Source organism: Poecilia mexicana, unplaced genomic scaffold (genome assembly GCF_051168715.1).
Source record: "Poecilia mexicana isolate PSO_F unplaced genomic scaffold, ASM5116871v1 scaffold_20, whole genome shotgun sequence".
NCBI lineage: Eukaryota > Metazoa > Chordata > Actinopteri > Cyprinodontiformes > Poeciliidae > Poecilia > Poecilia mexicana.
This window is the reverse complement of record NW_028263389.1, coordinates 3040398-3064756: the sequence shown is the minus strand read 5'-3', so window position 1 is coordinate 3064756 and position 24359 is coordinate 3040398. Positions and strand designations below refer to the sequence as shown.

Genomic DNA, 24359 nt, shown 5'->3' with positions numbered 1-24359 from the left:
ATGACAATCAGACAAATCTCTAAGGCCATAAAGTCAAAGTTTGACCCCTGAACCTTCAAGTTCCTTCCAACGTTTCAGTCAGTTTGGTTGATGGAAGATGGTAGGTATCGGGAAGAGTTCAGAGTAGCTGCATGTACTTTGACTGTTTGCTGGTATGTGGTTCTAATCAGGAACTTGTCCTGGTTTAATGGACCACCTGCCCAAAGAAAAGCATGATGGGAATTCACCTGATAATGAAAACAAACTCAATCATGACAAAAGATTCAGACCATGACCAAATGAAACAGGGCTGTGAGACTTTCTTCTTGGCTAAGAAACCCAACAAGAAGCAGAGTGATTGTGTAATGAGGCCTGTCCCTTTATGAGTTGATGTCATTTCCAGTAAAGAACCACTGGTCCACAGAGGATGCCAGTATATTATGTGTTGAGCAGGCAGCAGACAGTGCTACCAGGTTCTGTTGAGGCCCAGCTGGTGAACAGAGAACGGATCTGTAAAAAAAAAAAAAATCGGTTCCATCCAACATCATAAACTGACCAATCAGTCTGACTTGTGAGAGAAACCATGTGGCTGGGTCTGAAGACAAACAAACCATAAAGTGCCAGAGACTTTTATCCTCCAGTGAGAGGACTTGTGGACCTTTGAGGTGCTGATGAGGAAGTACAGCATGAGGTCAACATGAAATGAGTGAAGAAAGAACCTTCTAATGTGTAAAAGTGCCAGAGAGAAATGTTTGGGGACTCATTAGGCAAAGGCAGCAGGACCAAAGGGAATCCTCCGAGCCGACGGTCAGAACCTCCATGTCAGGTCTCAGTAGGTGTTGATGGTAGGGAGTGGTTCTGCAGTAGATGGGGAGCTTTTCAGCTTTTGGCCATAATGACTGATGGTTCACAGGGACTGGTTTACAACCAGTTATATGATGAGGAAGTGGAGCTCTGCCTTCCAGAAACTGGAACTTTCTGAGGAGGAGAAATGTTGTCAGGCTAAAGTCTGGCTGCTTGATGCTCTGACCACTCTGCTGAGGGTCCTCATTCATCTGAAGATCCTGCTTCAAGGCTGAAACTAAGCCCTCTTCACAGGCTGCAGACAGGCTGATCAGTCCTTAGAGCTCTGGGAGTCAGCTAAAGGGCTGGCGTCTGAAAAACTCAGTCTGGATGTCTTGGTTTGTTCTACAGTTGTACAGAAATATCTTCTCACTTTCCAACTTCTTAAACAGCAAAGTGGTCAGAGAAATAGTCCCTAAGAGCAGCTTTTCTTTGTTGGAGCTCTGGACACATTCCTGTTTGGGCCTAATGGGTTACTGACAGCCATTATCTGAGGATCAGGTTTTGCCTTCTTGCCTTAGATTTCTGCCTTAAGATAGGAAAGAAATGCCTCAAGATGCTGAGCTCTATAAGGCTTTTAATGCGATCAAGCATAATGTGTTTCATGTTACTTTTAGTTTTCTCTGCTAATTATAGAAACTTTTTTAAAATCTCACCCTTGGAATTTCAGCTTCTTGGACTTAAATGACACAAATGCCTCATAAATCCAACCTGCTTCAGTAAATGTTTGAATAATTACATTGGAGCACATTGGCTATTATACAGTTGAATGCAGTTTACCATTTGCCAGTACATTTAGTTTTCTTGTAAAACACCCTTCCTGTGCAGCAGCTCAGTCGGCTCCAAGCACATCAAATGAAACGAGGTTTTAGATAGAACGGTCAGACAGAAATGTCTCCTTCTGTAAAACCAACATGGGTCAGCAGAGGACCATCAATGTTTCTCAGTCATGAATTTCTGTTCTTGCCGCCTGCTGAGGCTGATATTGCTGCATACCTGCAGCCTGCTGTGGCTGCATGTTAGTGCACAGTGTGGGGTTAACTGAGGCTCTTAAAGAAAACGACGACTAAGGGTCAAACATGTGAGTTCTGCTTTGTAGAAAATGAACTACAGCTCAGCCGACATGTAGATGGTAATAAGAGCTCACTTTGCTGACTTCTCTTCTGAAACAGGTAAAACCTGCTTGAACATTATTAAGGATCAAAGTTTAGACCTAATAGGTCAAACATCATTTTGCTAAGACCAACAAAACAACGACTGTAATCAGAACAACAGAGCTGCACTCTGCTGGCCCAGAATAAATGAGCTGATGTACAACAGAGTCGTCTCCAGGCAGAATCTGCTCTCAACTGAATGTGTCTGTTTGCAGGAAAGTCTCTTTTCCCTCTTCATGTCTTTCATAGTGATGTGTAATTATTTCCCAGCAGCAATATTCCTCTCCTTTCCTCTCACTGACTGGTCTGGCAGCAGCAGCACTGGAGCTGCACCAACATAAAGGTCTCAGGCCGAAGCTCCTAACGATGGGAGTAAAGGGAACCAGCTCTGACTCACCTCGGACTCTGACATGCTGCCCTCTTTGTCCTCCCATTAGCTTCTCTTCCCACCTTTTCCATTTCCCATCTTCCAAGCAACATCCGTCTCCATCTCAGTCTTCTCTTTTCATCCTCATGTTCTTCTCACTAAACGGGTCAAGATGAATCAGATACATCCTCACTGCAGCCTTCATGTATTTCCTACAAGGTTTTATATAAAGTGTTGTTGCCATGGTTTTATTATCGTTCTTCTATTTTTACATAAATTGACAACCTTCATTGAAACCAGCCAATCAGAGCAGCTGAAAATATTCCAGTTTATGATGATGTGATTTTCTCAAATATGTTTTGTGGTCACATGTTCACATTAAGCTCCACTTTTTCTGAAAAAGGAGTCGAGTTCTGAGCAGAACTAGAACCAGAAAAACACAAAAATGTTTAACTCCTATATGCAGAGTTTGACTTTGGGTTTCTCCACAAGTTTTATGGCCATAAATCTCACAATGCTTCTATATTTGACAAAAGTCTGTCCCCTCCAAAGAAAACAGTGGCACCGAGGCACTTTAAATACAAACGAACCACATTATTCCAAAGCCGCAATTACAGGTTTGTGTGCATAAGAAGTCCAAGCAGTGATATGAAAATCTTCTCAGAAGTATCAGGGTTTGTTTACTGAGACTCATTTAGATCAGATCTGATTGGTTCTCATGTAGCCAACAGTATGTCTCAGTTTGAAGTTGCATGCAGTTGTTTTCGTTTGGGATAAATCAGCATAATGAGAGATTCAGGAAGTTTGATGAGGAAAGGAAGTTTAGACACCAACTGTGTTTCCATTAAAAATGTGTGCATTTTAAAACGGTTGATCAAAAAACAAGTTTTGTTTTCCAAGATTGCTGTGTTTCTATTGAGCAAATTATTTTCAAAATGTCAAATTGTGCAATTATGTGACTGATGGAAACGCAGCTACTATTGTTGCTGTAGATCAATATAAGAAGGTAGAAAATTTCTACATCCTTCAGTCACAAATACAGGTTTCATTTCATCTCACTGTCTGATGCATCTTTAAAATAATAACTCAGACATTCATCCAGAATCACTAAATGATCTTTCTACTATTATTAGGTTAAATGCTGAGCAGCTGGACTCTGAGTACAACATATGAAACATAGTGAAGAAAGTTACCGGTCTGTTTTAAAGAATCTCTCAGCCCCACTTAACCAAGTTTAAAAGGTTTTCCCATTTTCCCGTTTGTCCTAAATCACAGAGGATTGTGGGAAAGGACAGGCTGGTTTCTGGGAGTATTTTACAACTTTGGGATATGGTCACACATATCTAGCAGCTCCTTCCTACAATGACCAGAGTCACCTTCATATTTCCCTGCTTTAACCACATGAGCCCCACTGATCTGGATTTAACACAAAGCTTGTAAAACAAGTGAAGAGAAGAATGTGACTGAAAAATGACAACAGAGACCCGTTCTGACTCTCCAAACCAGGAACAGGAACAGTAGTAGGAGTCTGAGCACCTTATCATCACTCTAACTGCTCACACACTCCCTCTGTGTGTGTTTCATTTGAGCCTTAATGGATTGTTGGACACACTGTGAACTAAAGCAGGCCGCAGTAGGTTTCTGTGTGTCATCCAGCAGTTTCCATGAAGTTTAATCAGAGCCTGAGCTCCTGCAGTGGAGAAACAGTATGGAGAGCAGCCTGTGTTTATTATGCTGTATTAAGTTTTAGTCACAGAACATCTAAGAGAGCAGGTGCTTCTAAACACGCTGCAGATCAGTTTTCCTTTGGAAAAGACCCAGTCTGGGAGATCTTTCCATTTAATCTCTGCTTTAACAAACAGCAATTAGGTCGGCTAAAGAGACCTGGGTTAGATATTTAAAGACCCTCGTTTCTGCTTCTGCTTCCACATTTTCACCCAGTCTTCAATCCATCTTCTTTCTTTGTTTTTCCTGTTCAAAGCCAGTCAGGTGCTCACATTAAATCATGCACTAAGTTAGTGTGTCTGAACTCTGTTGCACACAGAACTCAACATTGACTCCAGCAGCCAGTGGCACATTTTCAGAAACTCCTCCAAGTAAAATACCTGCAGGAGGAGGAAAGCTCATAAATTCACTTCTCTAACAACAACAGCATCAGAAATGATTTGTCTTGTTACTGTAGAAGAGCTGCTGCCTCTCCTCCCCTCAGGGGGAATTTCACTGATCGATTCACATTCTGACCCCATCAAGCCGATTCCTAAAAGCTGTGGAGACAAAGACACTCCACCTGCTCTGACTTTGTTGTCAACGATCTGAAAGACAGAGCTCACCTTCCTACTGGTTCAGCTGGCAGATAAAGAGCCAAACAGGTCAGCATCAGAGGAAATCAGTGATTTTACTGATAATCAGAAAGACATTCTCTGGGTCCGACATCATGACTGGAGAGGATGGTTGACAGCAGGAAGGTTGCGACAGTATGGAGACTGAAGACGTCTCCTTGTCTCTGTGGCAGATCAGTGTTTGGTTTCAGTGGTTCAAACACAGAACACCACACAGAACGTTGTGGAAAATCAGAGAACACTGAGATGAAAGACCTGCAGAAGAACTTGAACGTTCATCTTAAAGCAGGACCTTCCAGGTTGTGGTGAATAACTCTGAACTGAATGAACCTTTGGGTCTAAACAGAGAGAGTGAACACAAACAGAATATTTTCAGTCCTCAGTGTTTGTCTGTAGGACAGAGCCAAACCAGGAGCAAGAGAGGAAACAGGCTCTCAAATATGAGCTGAGGTGGACAATCTTATTTGCTTATTTTATTTTTTCACATGTGCTGTCATTGCATTGCATTTCAGGCTCACATCAAGAAGCTGTCTGCCTACATGTTTTAGGGCAGTTTTGCTTTTCAAAAATAACCCCAAAAACATCCCAATGGCATGATTGATTTAATTAAATCAGAGGATTTGAGACAATATTGAAATTGGCACTGTAAAACAGGTCAGAACAGCTAACGTTTCATTAGCTTCTGTTTGAAACTTTTTGAGTTATAAATGTGGTTTGTAACAAGTTATGTTTTGTTTAACTTCTTGAAAAAAATCTTTTAGTATTTGTTTTACTACATCACACTTTTTATTTTTACTTGGGAATGCTATTATGAAATATCACTACTCTTAATTGAATATAATTTCTGGACACTTGACCCACTGTAAGTTGCTTCACTAAATGAAGAACTAATATGTTTTAACCAAAAAATAATAGACAGACCTACAGTTCTAATGCCATTGTTTTATCTGCTGAGCCTGATGTCCCATTTGTTGGTGAAGTTAATATATAGTAAACACCATATACTGTCACTACAAGTACTTTAACCTTCTAACACATTACCTACTGTATTAATTTCATATTAAAAACAAAATTGATTTTTAAAGGTGATTTCTCTGGCTCAATTTATTTTGAAATATGTTATTTATTTGTATTTTTTCCTCTTGAATTTATTCCTTACCAGAATTTGCACACAACTAGCGTTGTTGTCTGTCTGATAGCATTTCAGTAGGTTACTCAAGTCGCCTTTTTACCAAATATATAATAATAATAATAATAATAATAATAATAATAATAATAATAATGATAATTTATTTTAATTATTTATATATTTTTTACAATATTATATATTATATAATATAAATATTTTCTTTTTACCTTTTTACTCTTATTTGAGAATAAATATCTCAAATATCTACCCATCAAATATCTACCCATCTCTCCTCAAATCTGCTTTCATTATTCCTAATTTCTTCTTGTTAAAATTAACCAGAAGACGGAGTTTAGCCCAGCTCGGCTTCTGTTGTTCTTGACTGTATCATAGCAACAAAGAAGGGACGCTAGAACGTGCCGCTTGGTTGCCGTGGTAACCCTTGATTATTGTCACCTGCTGAAGATTCCACAGAACCAACTTGTTACCAAAGTACGGTAATGTTACATTTTAAGTAACGTAAACACTTCTGTCAGGGAATACAAGTAGATTTTAGCATTTTACTATGTTCAAACTGCCTCCAGATGAGTATCTGAGTTTGTTGTTCGACGATAGTTGAGCACCAGCTGCTTTATGTGTTGAAAGGGTGAGCTAGCTTAGAGAGTGTCCATGATACTAGCTACTCTCTAACCGTCCTAACTGCAACTGACAAGCTTTCATTTTATCTGCTCTGTTTTACAAACGCACAATGCTCAGTCGCTAAAGACATATGTAACATTATAAAAGACTCGCAAAACCAGAAATGGCTCATATTTATATTAATGTACTGCAGTACTTTATGGTTAAAATACTCAGAAAACAGCTTTTCAGCTTGAAGTTCTTTCGTTAGGAGTCTGTTATTTACACCGATACTGAGCTGAAGCGACACTTGAGAGTTTATGTTCTATTTCTGAACTTCAGGAGGCGCTATGGGGCTCATACTGACCAGGGCGGCCCAGTGGACCAGCTCCAACAAACTGGAGTCCACTCCACTGAACGAGTTTTTAGTGACGCAAATCCTGAACTACGCGGAGAAATTTGTTTCCAGGCACCCGCAGGAGGCAGAGCATGTGTTTGATGAGCCGCTTCAGTGGAACACCTCTTTAGTGAAATATGATTTCAAAGACGACTATATCATCAGGTTGGTCTAATGATGAACTGGCTGCTGCTCTCACTATCATCTGTCTCACTGAGGCAGGCTGTTATCAGTCTCTTAGGTCAACACAATCTCAAAAAGGTCGTTTTCCTGGGCTCTGCTGCAGCAATTCAGACTGTATCCAGCTGAATAACTTACTTTTATTGCAATTCATTTATTTTTCATCTTCAGTGAAGCAGAGAAGGTTCCATTTAATATCATCAGATCTTCTGGTCTACTTTTATTGTGTGATTGACACAATAATCTGCCCGGTTAGCAGTTGAGAAACACTCCATCAGGATTAAACATTCCTCCCAGGCTCTGACACACTGTTAACACCATTTGGTTATTTCATGTCTTTTAGTAATAGATTATGAGAAACATCTTGGTGGACTTTTGTAGCATGTGTCCAGTTAAATTCAGCCTAAACAAGTCGAGTTTTCATTTTTTACTCATTTCAATATTGCGTAGATGAAAAGCATTTCCATCTGCTGGGTGAAATTTTGCCTGTTTTCTCCAAAATTGTAGGTGACCCATTTTTTTTCTCTTTTTTTATTTCCCATGCAGTGCCATAGGTGTAAAGTCCCTTGAAAAAGACAGTGAGGGGAAGCCACTGTTGCAGTTTTTTCCACCTTCTATTTCTGTTCGTACCTTCAGCCAGCTCTCTAAACTGCTGCATCTGGCAGATGACAGGAAGCGTCATGAGGTCCAAGTGTGTCTAGAAGGTAACTGTTTCCATCCTAAGCTGTCCAGCGTTCCTCCATCACCACCTGATCTCATTTGTCTGTGTTCCTGCTGGCACTCTGAAAGCATCCAGTTATGTTGCCTTTGGCACTTTTTCATCGATGGCTTTTTACTTTAGCACCATAGACGGAGATGGTAATGTGGACAGTATGTGTCTGAGAAAAGAAGGTGGAACTGATTTCCTTGGCTCTGGGGAAGAAATTATGTAAAATAATAACTATCATTGTTTGTGTTTGACTCTGTAAATGTGATCTGTTCTGTGTGCAGAAAATAGAGACCTCATGGTTAAGATTGTTGGTCAGAGTCTCGCCAACACATCAGAGGAAGACCTCTCAACTCTGGAGATAGATGTCAGAGTCAAGCTGTTCATCCTGCTCAGAAACACTGATGAAAAGATCCTCAACAAGTTTGTTGGAGAAATAGCAAAGTGAGTACCTCTCTACTTAGACACATCTTCACATTCCATCAGACCATGACTACTGTCCTCATTCAGACTGCTGTGACCTGTCTGACAGACACAGGCAGCATGATAAAAGATGGTACCATGACTGAATCAGATAAGATCTTTGATCTGTGTTTATCTTTCTACATTTTGACTCCAGACAAGTCAAGCTTTTACCCACCGCAGTGGAGGAGGAAGTGGAGTTCTTGAGACAGTACTGCACTGAAGGGGGGAAGAGGCTGCTGAAGTCACTGAGATACACATCAGGTTGAAATCTTCTTCACATTTTACTGTTAACAGGAATGCTGGCTTTTCCATAACAAAAATATTAATATTGTGCAGCTGGAGCAAACATGGAGGTCATTCTATCTGACAGATTCTGGTCTGCAGATGCTCGTTGTCTAACTGAAAACAAAGCATGCAGCAGCACAAGTTACCATGTCCTTCTGCTCTTCAGCAGCATTGATTCAAATACTCTCCAAGTGAGGTTGAAGTGAGGCAGTGTAACTGTGGGACCGAGGTTCTTAGTGGATGATTTACATTGGAAATGAAAGTGTGATTCATGATTCAGAGCTGCTCTCCTCAGAGCTTCTATTCTATCACCATCAGCTTCCCAAGCTTCTGTTTCCATCCTTGGCTTCCTTTGACTTCCCATCCTCCTCAGTTCCTCCATAGGAAGTCTGCTGGAACATTCCTGCAGGTTTTAAATGGCCCTGTATGCTCACGTTTAGTGTGTTTCTCTTTTCTTTCAGACTATGAATTTCCAAACGGCTGTCGCGCTCCACCTTGGAGACAGCTGCTCGGTGAGATTTGTTACGTTGTTATTGAGCCATGTGACGCTGAGGCGCTGTACATCACCTGCAGCTCTTCTGGAGTCTTTCTTAATGCGGTAAGAGTAGAAGGAGCAGCAGCATCAGGCAGTAAAACAGTGCTGTTGACTGTAGGTGAAATTGTTTTTCAGGTCAGGTTAATCAGTGTATTAATGTGCAGTTTTTCATTTAAATCATGAAATGTAATTAAAATTGGTCATGAAACATAATGTGTTGCACGTTCCATAATCTAGAGAAGAGTTTTGAATCTCTCAGAAACTGGAAGGATAACCAGATTATCCCTTTTTCTGTCTCATATCATCCATTATCTGATTTTTAATGAACTGGAAACACAATTTGAATTTTAGAACTGGCTGTTTGCTGATGCATTTGCAGAAAAAGAAATGCTGGAATTTTTTGTTTTTAGGCATTAGATAAACAAGGAATAAGAAATGAAGTGTTTGACGTGCTGATAGGTAGAGACTGTTTTAAGACTGTTTGGTTTGCATTACTGCTTTATTATAATTAATGATCACATTTTGTTGAATGTTTTTACCACAGGGGCTGGACAAAGAAGAAGACGAGAGTCTCTATGAGAGACAAAGCGATTATTATGAAGACATAGCGACTCTTCTAAAGAGGGTATCTCCACATTTTGAAGAGAACGTGAAAAAACAGGTAGAGTTGAAAAGATGCTTCTAAGCTTACACACCAACATGTCTTTTCTCAAACCTGTTTGGGGATAAATAATTCCTATTTGTCCTTGAAGAAGCTTTGATCTGAACCCTGCTGCTGCTGTGACTGAACAGAGTGAGGAGTGAGGAATCAGTCACTGTGCTACTGTGTGGTTGTCATTGGGTTGAAACATTTCTGATCTGCTTTCTTCCAAGTTCAGTCAAAACAGTAGAGGCTCGTTTAGGCCAATATACACACACATATTGTAGAGGCACATTTTCCTCATTTCCAGACACTGAAATATGTGTGTTTTATTCAGTAGTACTATTTCCTACTGAAGTAATTTGGCAACATAACAGATGACCTCAATAATGGACTCCATCTGTTCTTAAAACACTCTATTAATCATTTAGGAATTTGATCTTGGACTCTCTTGCTCACACTGTTGATGGAAAATGTGCCATCATCACAGGATCATCGGATGCTTGAAGTTTTCTTTCATGCTCTCCACCTGATTTCTGAGGATCAGCTCTGGTTTTAAACTGAAGGAAAAGTTTCTAAAGCACATTTTTAGAAAAATCCTTTTATTAATGATATAATTCTCAATAAATGGAGATTATCATAACAGATATTTAATTTGATTTCTAAAAACTGTGATGCATATTAGGAAAAAAAATGAAACATCTGTCTCAAGCAACAAATCTTCGTTTGGTTTGATTAATACTGCTGTCATGCATCAGTGAGAATGTACAGTGATGTTGGGGATCTGAAGCATTACAAGGAGATTAAGAAGATCTTTCAGAGATTCTGTTTGTGGATCTTTTCTTTTTTCTTTTCAGTCCTTGAACCCATCCCGTTTTTGCAGACAGTTGTTGGTTAAAACCTTCACACTTACCTAAGAATCATCTAGAAAGGCATCTCAGCAGAGGGAATGACGCAGTGTTGGATCTACACATAACAGAACATTTAGACTACTATAAATGAGAACTTCACAGGCAGGTTTCTAAGACAGAATGTTGTTTTTTATTTGCTCAAGTATTGCGTTGAAAATGAGTCAAAGAGCAGACTACTTCCTGTAAGGCAAACCTTAGACAGATAACTTTAAAAGATGAAGGTCTGACTGTTTGAGTAGAAAGGAGAGGATAAAGAACTGAGGCGTTCCTCAAGGCTGAGACGCATGCCCATAGTCACCCGTTGGTCCTCAGTTCATTTCCTTCAGCTGTTAGACCTGGAGGTGTCATCGTAGGTAGTTGTGGGGTTAGTCGAGGCTTCAGCAAACCAATGAGTAGTGCCAGAGTGAGCCATGATTAAAAAAGACATTTAGGCTTTAATGTTTTATGAGTTCTGTGTGGAGGGTGATGCCTAAAGACTGAAGAAAATAAAAATGATGGAGAGCTGCAGTAAAACTAACTGTGAAGGAGTCTGTGGTGGAACAAATCATTGTTTGGATCTGTTCCCCTTAGATTCCTTCATTGCTTTGATCCATACAGCTCACTGTCCTGTTAGTTTAGATTTTTATCTCTGCAGGATATATTATGGCAGTTGTTTGCTGATGATTCTAGTGAAATGGAACAACAAGCACCATATCTGGGAGATATTTAGGAATCACAGTCATTCTTATGGACAGGCTCTCTTCAGGGTCTAATTGATGAAACAAAGTTGCATCATTGCAGCTCCCTCGCCTGATGGCAAAGCAGAAGCTCAAACCCACAAAGCAGCAGCCAGAGACACCAGCAGCTGATCTCCAAATATGTCTGTTTGTTGTTGAAGTTTAACCAGCAGTGCCGGACCAGAGGATCCCAGAGGATGATCCCAGAGGATGATCCCAGAGGATCCCAGAGGATCCCAGAGGATCCCAGAGGGGATGTTAGGTCACCTACAAATAAAATGGGTTTTGCTCAGAACTCTCCAACATCACTCTCACTTACAGCGTTTTAAAAGCATCTGGAACAGAGTTTGATTTTATTCTGGGGAGTGTTCCCTTCAGCAAACACATGGCTCTTGTCCATTTCACATATAAGAGAATTACAGAATCTTGGTTAGCCTAATAAAGTCTGCCTGTTAGTCTGTGGTTGGGTGAATTGACTTGTATGTTTCCAGTAGCGAGTCACTTTGTGTTTAATGAGAGACGATGGGCCGTGCTTGGCTCCAGCTGATGGTGAACCCAACCTGCAGACGTACATGTTCATTCTTTTCCCTGCCCTTAACAATGTGCAGCTCCTAACAGCCAATCACAGTCTGAGCTGTTCCTGCAGAAGCAGGTGTCTGTGATTAAACTGTGAACTGCTCTCCATTCAGACAGGGACATTGGCATTTTTCTACAGGCTGTAAAGTTTGCTATTAGAACTTCAAATCCTCCAGAACCAGAACCAGAATCAGACCGGAAGAGCAGCAGCTCAGTTCAGACTGAGCTGGAAGCTTTTAGCTGGATTCTGAGGAATGGGAGACATTTGTCATTTAATGATTAAAGAGGGATTTGTGCTTTGGAAAGCTTTGGGAACATGTTCTTTTGTTCCAGTTCCTCAATAAAGACCTAGTCCTGTTGCAGGCCTGCAGATTGTTCATAAGGGATTTTATGGGAGTTCAGGGTTTCTCGTTTGCCTCTAATAATTGCTCTGTTGTTTTCATTTCACTCTTCTTGGACTGACATGACAACACTTTGTTAGACATTAATATCCTTTTCGTCCTACAATGAAACGTAACTAAACTCTGATGTTGGTTGGGACAATATTCAGAACACATCTTCACAAGTAGCAGGAATCAAACTGACCATTTGGGTTTAATAAGTAACATTTGCAGAGTTTTACAGACGTATTTTACAGATTTGTTCCATCAAGATTTATTATATTTGACAAAAGGGAATCTTTGGTCTCTATTTCTAATATCTGTCTTTTTCTGTCACCATCAGTATTTCGTAGAACAGAAACCTCGTAGGAGTATTCATCTTGCACACGTGGTTTATGAAATAGAACAAGCCCAACCTAAGACACCTGAAGAACGAGAGTGGGAGAAACTACAGCGAGCTCTGTACGGCAGGAAGAAACGTGAGCCATGTCAGAGATGGAGGAATCTTGGTGTGCTGACTATATGTGGGTAAGTGAGAAGTGATGTAAGAAAAGTGGCTTTAAATCTGACCAGACTACCATGAAGAGAGCGAGGCAGTGATCCCTCTGTTAGTGCAGAGGAGCTTTGGAGCAGAAGGATGCCGAGCTCTCTCCACATCTGCTCAGCATGCCTGCCAGCAGTCACACTTTATGAAGAGATGATTGGATGCTTTATGAATATCAGTGGTAATATTCCTGATGGCTCAGTGATCGGAGTTAATAAAGACTTTATAGTGTGGGAACCATGTCTGCCCAATTACAGACACCAAACCAAGAGAAGTTGTGAAAAAAACCCAGCGATCACATCTGGTCTCTGACTGATAAATAGATCTAGAAAGAGCTGAGCTGTTGCAGCTGGAGCTTTTGATAAGTGGACACACTGGAGGCTCAAGTTGAAAGGATCTCAGTGGCTAAAAAGTACCAGCCTTGTCTCAAATTGTTAAATAATGATGATGATAAAAAATAGAAGCAGTTATAATGACTCTTATTTGAAATTATTGCAGTTCAACAGAGGAAGAGGAGCTCTTGATGAGCCCTGCAGAGAGGAAACGACTGGGATCCAAAAACAAAACCATAATGAAGAGTGGACTCACAGCAGCATCTTCAATTGGACTCACAGCTTCCCAGAGAAGGTAAGTGCTACATATTATCATTTCCCCGTCTGGGTCTAGAAAGAAAAGTTTTTTGCTTCACAGGTGAAAATGTTCCCAGTTTACAGCATCACAGAAGAAAGAAGCTTGTGTTTTGTTGAATGAAAGCAGCAAAGGCGCTGGAACTTGCAACTCCGACAACTGTAGCAAATATTTACGTGGCAGCTGCAGCAGAAGTGGTGATGGAAATAAATTCACAATACATAAACAGGAGATAGTCAGAAACACTGGAGGAAACGAAAGTTACTACTGTAACTACGGTTCTATGAATCCCGGATTACTGCCAGAGGTGGTGCTTCAAGCACTGAATGATCATTCTTGTGCATGCGCAGATTGAGCACTAATGACAACAAAGTCACCTGTGACCTGCCGGGGACCCACGTGACTCTATATAGTCACATGGCACCCGGCGTTCAATCCCTCAACTTTCTCGCGAGAAGCAAGGATTCCGAGGGATCAAGCACTCTGGCGGTCATCCGGGATTCATAGAACCGTAGTTACAGTAGTACATTTCATTCTATTTCATCCCTGACCGCCAGAGGCGGTGCTTCAAGCACTGGATGACGTATGCCAACAAAGTCACGAGGAATTGGCAATATTCAAGGGACAACTATTACGTCACTCACCCTAATATGATCTTGAGGTGTGCTGCTCCAGAATTCCTTGAAGGGGATGGGGTGTAGCCACATTCACCCTGTAAAACCGAGTAAAGGTACTAGGTGATGTCCAGGAGGCCGCATGGCATATAACGTCCAATGGCACCCCTGTCATGGCAGCAAACGAGGTCGACATGCCCCTTGTAGTGCGGCACTTCACTCCCTCCGGCAGTGCCCGGTCCTGCAAGGCAACCTTGGAGATCAAATCCACAACCCAGTGTGCAAGTCGCTGCTTAGAAAGTGCCTGACCTTTCCGTGGGCCAGTGTAGCATCCGTCCTTTGGAAGGATGCCGTAGCATTGATATATTCCTCAAGGGCACGAACAGGGCACAGTGGTTAGGAGGAGCATCCGGTGTCAAACCGGACAAGATGAAGCGGCTGGGTACTGCCTGCTGCCAGTGACACTTTAGGCATAAATGCCACATCCGGCCACAGCGTAACACCTGAGCCATCAGGATTCCACCAGCAGCAGGGCTCGGCTATCGAAAGAGCCTGCAATTCCCCCACACGCTTTACGGAAACCATCGCCAAAAGGAATGCTGTCTTCAGTGAGAGCCATTTGAGGTCCGTAGATGCCAGGGACTCAAATGGGAGGGACCGAAGAGCCTCAAGCACCAAAGAAAGGTCCCATGCTGATGCCACAGGGTGGTTGGATGGGTGGAAATGCCGAGCACCTCTCAAAAACAGTACAACGTCCTTGTCTCGACCCACCCAACAACCATTCAGCCCAACATGCCAACAGGGAATGGCAGCCACATACACTTTTAAGGTAGATGGAGACCGTCCCCGGTCCAGTAATGCCTGCAGGAAGGTCAGTACGTCAGAGACTGAACACTGCACCGGGTCCTGCCCTTTATCACGGCACCAGGTCGCAAAGGCCGCCCACTTGTTAGCATAGACGGCTCGCGTGGATGGCGCCCATGCATTAGCCATTGTATGCCCTACTGACCCAGTGTATCTTGAAAAAGTGGGCCCCGGCCTTGCAGGGGCCAAATCCAGAGCTTGAGCCAGTCCGGTTTGGGGTGCAAAATCTGACCCCCCCATCTGGGAAAGAAGATCCCTCCTGGAGGGGAGACGCATTGGCGAGCTGGAGCTGAGCTTGTACAGTAGAGGAAACCAAGTCCTCGCTACCCAGAAGGGGGCCACCAGCAGAATCCTGTGCCCCCCTGACGAACCCTCAGGAGAGTCTGAAAAAGTAGGCTGAATGGTGGAAAGGCATAAAGGAGGGTCTGGGGCCAGTTGTGTGCCAGCGCATCGTGGCCCAGAGGGCTGCTGTCATCCAAGGAGAACCAAAGGGGACAGTGGAAAGTGTCCCTTGAGGCAAAGAGGTCCACGTCTGCCCTGCCATAAACCTTCCAGATCCTCTAGACTACCTCTTGGTGAAGCTTCCACTCTCCTGGGAGCAGCTTCTGACGGGATAAAAAAATCTGCTGGCATGTTCTGTGGCCCCAGGATGTAGGCTGCTCTGAGGCTGGCCAAGTATGGAGCTGCCCAGGTCAGATGCCGTTGAGTCAAGCACAACAGTTTCCTTGACCTGGTCCCGTGGAGGATGCATCCGTTAACACAACTTCCCGACGGCACGAGAGGGAACCGAGCAGGACCCCCGTCATCATAAACAACCTCACCCTCCATTGGGACACAGACTGAAGACACTGAGGCCCTACCCGAAGTCTTCTGAGACGATGAGTGTTCTGTGTGGGGTCTAGATTCAAGCTGTTCAACCACATCTGGAGGGGCTGCAATGACAGCAGCCCCAAGGGCACTACAGCGGATGCATCTGTAAGCATGCCCAGAAGTCGAAGATACGGCACCAGAGGTAGTGCCATACTGCGCCTGAATTCTAGGAGCACACTCAATGTACTGTTGACCTGCTGGGGTGACGGGGTGACGGGCAAGCAGTCATTGAGATGGAATTCATGGGAATGCCCAGGTAGATGTGAGGGAGTCAGATTGCTTTTCTCCATCTTCAGCATCCCACATAATGGAGCACTAACCGAGTGTCTCGAACCGCCTGGTCCCATGTCGCGGCATAAATGAGCCAGTCGTTCAGATACGGGAGGATCTGTAAGCCTCGTGCCTGCAGAGGAGAGAGGGCCGCTGCGACTCATTGGGTGAACACCCTGGGAGACAGTGAAAGTCCGAACTGGAAGTGCCACGTGGGGTCACGTGGGTCCCCGGCAGGTCAAAAGTGACTTTGTTGTCATTAGTGCTCGACCTGCGCATGCGCAAGAATGATCATTCAGTGCTTGAAGCACCGCCTCTGGCGGTCAGTAGGGATGAAATAGAACCAAAGCTCTTTCTGTTTTGTTCCGTTTTAATATAATAAACCATGGTTCTTAAAATAAAACAGGAGAATACAGAGCTGTTCTCACCTTTTACTTTTTCCTGATGAAATAAACTCCTGAAGTCTTTGTTCACCTTTCTAATATTGAACTGCCAGATGTAGAAGAATAGGTTCTTGGGTTCTTTCAGTACCAAAATCACCAACATCCGCTCCACTTCATATCCTTATCGACTCTCTCAACTGACTGACAACTTATGCACTCTGCCGGTGCATCCTCCTGCCTCCCAGATCCTAGGAGGCAGGTGGATGCCTGAATGACAGATGACAGTAGATCTGAACAGCAGACCCTCTATCTGACACAGCCTGTGTCAGGACTGCACCTCACCTTCTCGAAGTACTATCCATGTACAACACAGGAGCGTCTCTAAACTCCTCAAACAAAGTTAATATTGGTGGGAGACCAGGCATTTTTCTCAGTTTGTCCTCACTTGTGGATTGAGCTTCCGCACCACTCCAGGGTGCCACAGACCACAAAGTCTTTCTGAAAAGAACTGACAACATTCTTGTTTTTAAGATCTTATGATTGATATTTTAAATGAGTTTTTATTATGTTTTACAATGATTAATGCTTTTGTCATTTTCTAGCACTTTGAGATTTACATGTAACGTGTGTTATACATCCAGTTTTATTATTATTATTACTAAGAATTGTAAGAATGGCAGAGCAGCTCCTAAGTGGCATCTCTCTTAGGAGATACCAGTCAGGTATTTCTACTGGTATCTACCTTTAACTGTGAAGATGAAATATTGAACAGTTTAACTCTAAAAATAATAAACCTGATGTGAGTTGACCTTTTAAACATTTCATGTTGTTCTGATGTTGAAGACTTTGTGGTATTTTATTCATCAGATTTGGATGCTGACAGAAGGAACTGAATGTTGTCACATTTATGGTTCCTTGCTACTAGTACTAGTGGAATCAACAGTTTGTTTTGAACCACCATCTCTGATTGCTTTCTTTGTTGGCCGTCATTCTCTGTCCTTTAAGTGAAGACTCCAGGGTTGGTCCACTCATCAGCTCCCACCACAGCAGGACACCACAGTCCTGGTCGCATTGGAGAAGTTTCATTGAGTGTTCATCTGCCGCATCCTGAAAACCACTCAGATGAGCTTCCTCTCTCTGATAATCTTCTCCCTGGAAATGCTATCTGGCTGTTCATGGGAGCCAGCTCTCATTTGAACCGGGAGCAGATTTCATTGGTCCACAGTGCCCAGTTTTCCTGATCTAACCAGCTCTGCAGTTTTAAAGAAACCTCTGCAGTTGAGGTTGCATAAATGGCTCAACAAGTCTTTGCTCTCTGTATGATGACAGCTCCAGTCCTCCTGTGACATTATTCTGATGTGTTTTCCCGCTGCTTAGATCTTGTGGAAGTTCTAGCTTGAAACTTAAATATGAATATAGTTAGTGGGTGCTCTAGTGTGGGATGGCCAGGATGTTTATCCATTTAAACTCCCAGAATTAATCATGATGTACCAGCCCATCCCTTTGTCTGAAATGGATCCTCTCTCCGACTCCTGCATATGTGGTTATCTACAGTCACAGATGTGCTGTTTGTATTCAGGAAAAGCATAGTAGCATCCTTCCCAGAGGAGCATTTCAGCGGGAGCTCCAGTGAAAGTGAGGAGGAAGAGGAGCAGACAGAGAGACGTCCTGACACCAGCACTGAACTGCAGTCTGAATACTGGCAGGTCCAGAAACTCGTGAAGTACCTCAAGGTATGAGAACATCACCCAGAACACTGTTGTTTCCTTCCACAGATAGAATTCATCCCAATGTAGTGATAGTTTTTCTAGCTCAGGCAAAGCAGGCCATAGCTGTCAGGAGGCAATAAAATCAGAGCTTTTTTTCTGTCTTCCAATCAAAGCTGTTCCCAACACCTGTATTCCTGTAAGACCATGCCAGCTGTTTAGATCCAGACTCGTGATCTGAGTCTGTCACTGAAGGATGTCAGAGGAAATCAATGTCACCTGCTCCTATTTAAAGCTCTGCTTTGAATGGAGATGTTTCCTGAAGTGTTTGATTGGATTCTTGTTGTTCTGACACAGACCTGTTTGGTTTGCATATCAGAGCCAAGGTTCAGGAGGCAGTACTGACAGACAGCTGTATCCCTATTAGCCCAAACCACAGAGAACTAAATCTGTGATGGATTTGACAGGACGTATGGGGTATATTAATTTGGATGCAGCAGCGCTCTAGACTGACTGGGAATACCTGAGAATTCCTTCCTCCTTTTTCTAATCCCTTTTCTATGTTATCTAGACAAGATCACTCAGACAGATTATATTAGAAATGACTTTCACACTTCATTATTCAGCAGTAAAAATAACTTCATAGCTTAAAACTGAAGGGCTTGATGTTCAGGAAACAATTTTGTGGTGTCCTGTTGGAACTGATTATTTTCTGACTTCCAGAGCTTGTTGCTAAATGAGATCCTGCTCACTCCAGGAAAGAAATGTTTTGTGGAAAACTCTCCAGTCAAGAGGAATTATGTGAGGGAATTTTTAGCTGAAGAAAATAAAAAATAATTGGAAGGAAATTCCATGTCTTAAAGGAGGAATTCACTATTTCCAGCAAAGGAACAAACAGATGTAAATGATACGAAAGAGGCAACATTCAGATAAAATCAACACACTATGCAGTGTATTTTAAAGTTTAACATCAGGACTGTGCTGATGGTTTTAGGGTTTTGTGTTTTCCTGCAGCAGAAAGATGCATGTAACTCTACACAGCATGTCCCTGCTTTCTTTCTGTCTGGAAACCCCACAGTGCAGTTATTTATGACCTTTCACATGCAGTTGTTTTATAATGTTGTCACCATCAGTGGCTGCCAGTCAACAAGAGCCAAGTTAAATATCTGTTTTTATTTTAGGAGCAGATCTTTTCCCTCTCACACCACAGACTGCTGATTGTTGTTTAGGAAGTGAAACACTTTCACACAGCGACACATGCATGATCTGTTTGATGTTTTAATGATGTTTATGTGGGGATATTTGCTCAGGGGTCTGAAGTGTTAGTTTTTCTACCTGGACGGCTACAGACCTGTTCCTCTATGAGGCTCATGTTGATTCTCACAACATCCAGAATCCAATCTGAAGTCAGTTTCTGACAAACATGAATTCATGTGTTTGTTTTACATGGTTCTCACGTCACTCTCCACTTTCTAATGCATTAGTGTTAAAGTATGAGATTCGTTTCATCATCCCTGTTATAAACAGATTTATTTTAACAGGAAGGATGCAGCAGGTAGAACTAATGCTAGATTTTAAAACTTCAGTCTAATTATTGTAGAAAAAACTGAGCTGATAAAACGAGATATTTTAGGAAGACGATGTTAAATTTGTTTAAATATCAACCGAGATTTTCATTAAACTAATGAATTTAACAGTAGCTGATTGCTACAAGCTATGTCCTCATTAAGGTTTCCTCCCTCTGCTGGCCAGAAGCAGAACTGCTGCATTGTTCTTCTCAGTTCTTCATGACTGATTGCTGTAATAAAACTGATCCATAAAGTAGTCGGTAGCAGCAGGTTTTATCACCAGAAGCTCATTTCTGTCTCATTATGTTGTCTAACATCTGATGGTTTGTTTTATTTTTTCTAATAATTATTTATTGTTTAAAGATGACATAATTTTTCTTTTTGTGAACAAAGCATTTCTCAACTCAAAGACCTGATTAGATCTTTATTCTAGTCGGGTCTTTGACTAGAATAAAGATCTATTCAAAAAACTAGATCTTTGACTAGATCTAGATCAAGATCTAACCTTTTAGAGGTTAACCATAAAAGGTTAACTCCTTTTATGACACTGATGAATATTAAGTGATTCAGTTTTATTTTATTGGACATCAGTAATCATTCATTCTGTCCAGTTCTACCAGCATCCTTCCTATGGAGCATCCAGAGACTGGATTGTTCTTGTTACTGGGTGATCTTCACTCTGAACCTGCAGTTTGAACACTGATCTGTCCTCATCAGTTTAAATTCTGCCAGGTTTCCTCTCTGACATTAAGATCTACAAAGCTCTGTCAGCGGCCTGCATTCATCTGCACCAACCCAACGCTGCAGATCAGAACTCCACACTAACCACAGATGTTCACTCCTTCTAGCAACATGTCCAGGTCACGTGCAGAAAAGCGCTGCATAAAGGGTCACCAGTGCTTCACTGGCAGTGCTGCTCACCTCGTTCCTGCTCCACATCCTTAGTGCTGTGATTTATTGGCCTGGAGCTGCAGCAGGTCAAACTGTGTCTGCAGAATCCCAGCTGCAGCTCCAGAGGAACCCGATTACAAGAAGACCTTCATTCAGCCACGTGGAGGCTTCTGCTGTTAGCAGCTCAGGCAGAGAAACCTGAAGCAGCAACATGTTGAAGGAATCTTCATGAGGCTCATATCAAGTTCATGAAAGAAACTTTTGGTGCTGCTTTTATCCTTCAGACTAGATAAACCCTTTTTAACTACAAAGTTTCATCAAACAAAAAGTTGAAACTTTTATATAAACTGTTCCATAACAGCTAGAAGAGCTTGTTAAGAATCACTCATTTATGTACGTGATGTCACTGTTGTGCTGACCTCTAATAATTAGTGGAGCAGGCTACATCTGAACATATTTGGGGACTTTTTATTCTTTGACTTGGTCTCAGGTTGTTCTCTCAGACGCTTGATAATCAAATTTCTAAAGACCACTCTTATGACATTTTCATAGATATGACATCCATCCATTATCCAACACGCTTGTGGGATCGTGTCATGTCCATTATGCACACCCACCCACACTTAAGGAGAATTTATAGAGATCAATCCACCTGATGATGTATGTTTTTGTGGTACCTAGAGAGAATTCCAGGCAGAAAGACCCTGGGCCGGGAATCGAACCCAGGACCTTCTTGCTGCAAGTCAACAAAGCTACCAACTGTGCCACTGTGCAGCCTTTATACTGACATCTTCTGCTTTATTTAGGTGTATTTTAAGAGCTCTAGAGACTTTATCCTGGATAGTTTTACTCTCTCTGTGTGTCATCTCCTTCAGAACCATGGTACCAACTCATGCTAATGCTGTTTCCTTTGCCCGTGTGCATTTCCTCAAAGATCACTACAGAGTGACCTCCAAGAAGATTCTTTCATTTTGTGATATTCATTAAACCTTCAATAGATCTTCTATAGCCACCATGTTGTAATGCCATGGGGCTACAGAGGTTATTACTGTTGAAATTATTTAGATTTTCTTTCAATGTCAGCTCTTCAACATGTGGAAACAAGTTTGTTATTGTTAATAAAAACTAATCTGATTGTTATAGCTCAGTAAACAAAGATTGTTAAATAATCACAGTTAACACTTGAGGACAAAGAAAGCATTGATGCAGTTTTTAAACACTTTACATTGATTTGAATAATTTCTTCTATGGTTGAACGTTTTCGTCTTGGAGCATCTGCTCTGGTCCTGCTGAAGGAAAGTCAGAAATCCTTCATCATAAGAGACTTCAGATGGTGTCGATGTTTTAAAGAATGTCGACAATCCCTCCAGACCAAAGCGTCTGAAAATGAAAACATATGATCTGTTTTCTGATTTCCCAGCTATCGCTCCTGAACATCAAATTTTTTCTTGTTTTTACAAGGTATGAAGCTGGCCCAGCAAATCCTTTGAAGAGTTAGAATGGAGGAGACAAAGGAAGCAGTAGATCCACTGCTGTTAATGGACAAATGGTTCACATTTAGGTTTTAGCTTCATGATATGGAGAACACATGTTCCTGTTGTCCTGCAGTGTCAGAGAACTGCTCTGTGAAGAAGATCTGATCACACAACTGAGATTGTGGATGTAGGTCTCCACTGATGAGCCTGTTTGAAAATAAAGATTAGATTATTGATGTTTCAAGATAATGTGTTTATTCCACACCTCTATGTTTGTTCATTGGTACTGATGATACTCACTCAGTTCTAGCTATGGGGAGAATACAACATAGGCATAACAATCAGTGAATGAGATGATATAATCCTGGAAATGTTTTTCAGGTGATAGGCTGAATTTGTAACTCTGGTGGTTCAGGTCTTTTTCCATCACCACACCCAGAATTCAAGCCTGATCACTGGTTTCTGACTGAAGCTGTGTGCTGACTCTAGATTGTTCCTCTTTAGGTCCAAAGATGATAACTTAAAGACAATAAGCATCTAAACACAATATTAAACACAGTGTCAGGTTCTGGTCTGGGAGCTTCAGTCTCTCTGCAGAATAAATGTTTCCCTCAGTGGTTACCACCACACAGCTATGTTCAAGCCTGCAGTAACAACCAAACACTTCCAGTCAAAGTGAATCAGAGAGAAACTGCACACAGACTAATTCTATGAGCACTGCATCAATCCCTTTAGCCTTGAATGTTCTCTTTCATTTTTCTTTGTTCCTGTTTGATAAACACTGTTTTAGGCAGCAGACCAGACAGCCACAGTGCTTGTTCTCTGCGCCATGATGGATCTTGATCTAATGAAGGAGGTCATCCAACTGGCCATTCTGGACTTAGGTGGGCTGGAGCTCCTCCTTAACTTGCTGGATACTACAGACATCAGAAGCAAAGTGAGTAGCTTTACTTAAGCTGGACCTGGATGGATTGCAGTCATGAAAAGAACTGCTTCTATGTGTCAGTATGGGTTTTAGTTGGTGTAACAGGAGTGTTGGTATAGGGAGCAGGCTGTTAAAGACACAGGCAGCTGTTATTCACCAGTATGACATGTTTGACTGCTTTTTAAGTAAAGGTTACTTAAAAAGCAGCAACGAACTATGGTTTGACCGCCAGAGCAGATTCTTCAAGGACTAAAATGATAATCCTTGCACATGTGTAGGTCGAATGTTAATCACAACCAAGTCACTGGGGATCTGCTGGTGACCCATGTGAGTCTATAAAGTCACATGACACTCGGCGCTCAAGCCCTCAACTTTCTCATGAGACAGTAATTCTGAGGGACCAAGGACTCAGCCTGCGCATGTGCAGGAATGATTATTCAGTGCAGAACTGCTTTTATTCTGACTTTTTGCCTACTTTTATTGGAAATACAGCTGAGTGTTTGACTTCTATATATTCATGTTTCAGCACAGTTATTGTAAAGTAATAGCTCTTTCTTTTTTCCACACATTGCTTTTGTCATTTGATCAGATTGGATCTTTAAAAATCCTGGCAAAGATCAGCCAGAACGTTATCATCCGACAGACCATTGTAAACATGAGAGGCCTGCAGAGGATGGTGAACAATCTGGACATACCGGTGAAGGAACTGCAGGCCTTGGCCTCTGAGACTATTGCACATGTGGCAAAGTTCAGAAGAGCAAGAAGAATAGTGAGGGTACATGGAGGAATCAGTAAACTGGTGAGTCTCAGCTCGGAATGATGGAATTTTGCTTCTTTTTGGGTGCTTCCATTTGGGCCTCAACTGCTTCTATAAGACAGTCCAAGCTCTTAAAGAAAACACCTAGCTCTTTTGTGTCAGTGAATTAATGTTTTTAGGTGTCTGGAAAACAAACCGTTTCCAAAACCTCCAACCATTGTAGAGTTCAGCTCGTCAACTGAAACCGATGCTTAGCTTCAGCACATTAGGCCAGATGGTTTTCCAATTATATGTGCTGTACAATGGCTGCTGGAAAAGACATCTGTTTTGTTGTTGACTTACCATTCAGAAAACACTTATTGCATTCTTGTTGGTTGTGCAGGAGGCTTCACTTCCTCTGCTTTTCAAATATGTGTGTTTGTATAACTATGGCTCTGTTTGCAACCATTTTCACTTGGGAGTGTAAATGTTGAGTTAGGGGAGCATAGTCACCAGCAGCTTATTTGGATTTAAAGTGACAAGAGGCTCTAAAACAGCTCATTCTGAAAGGAGCTCTAAGTATGTAGAACTGAGCAGACTGAAATCTCATTATATAAGAATGATTTTGTGCAACAAAAAGGAAAGGTAAAAAAACGTGTTTCGTAT

At 41.9% G+C, this 24359-nt stretch overlaps 1 protein-coding gene across 1 annotated transcript in view; it reads left to right on the top strand.

Moving 5' to 3' along the window:
• Positions 1 to 6710: 6710 nt before the first annotated feature.
• The window catches only part of odad2 (outer dynein arm docking complex subunit 2), a 36297-nt gene continuing 18648 nt past the window's right edge, over positions 6711 to 24359 (top strand). Inside the window, exons 1-11 of the mRNA XM_088001445.1 lie at positions 6711 to 6991; positions 7553 to 7710; positions 7997 to 8156; positions 8332 to 8438; positions 8924 to 9060; positions 9542 to 9658; positions 12564 to 12748; positions 13263 to 13391; positions 17972 to 18125; positions 22823 to 22969; positions 23547 to 23756. Of these exons, the coding sequence (XP_087857571.1) occupies positions 6780 to 6991; positions 7553 to 7710; positions 7997 to 8156; positions 8332 to 8438; positions 8924 to 9060; positions 9542 to 9658; positions 12564 to 12748; positions 13263 to 13391; positions 17972 to 18125; positions 22823 to 22969; positions 23547 to 23756 (1716 nt within the window). The 5' untranslated portion in view covers positions 6711 to 6779. The remainder of the gene's footprint in view (positions 6992 to 7552; positions 7711 to 7996; positions 8157 to 8331; positions 8439 to 8923; positions 9061 to 9541; positions 9659 to 12563; positions 12749 to 13262; positions 13392 to 17971; positions 18126 to 22822; positions 22970 to 23546; positions 23757 to 24359) is intronic.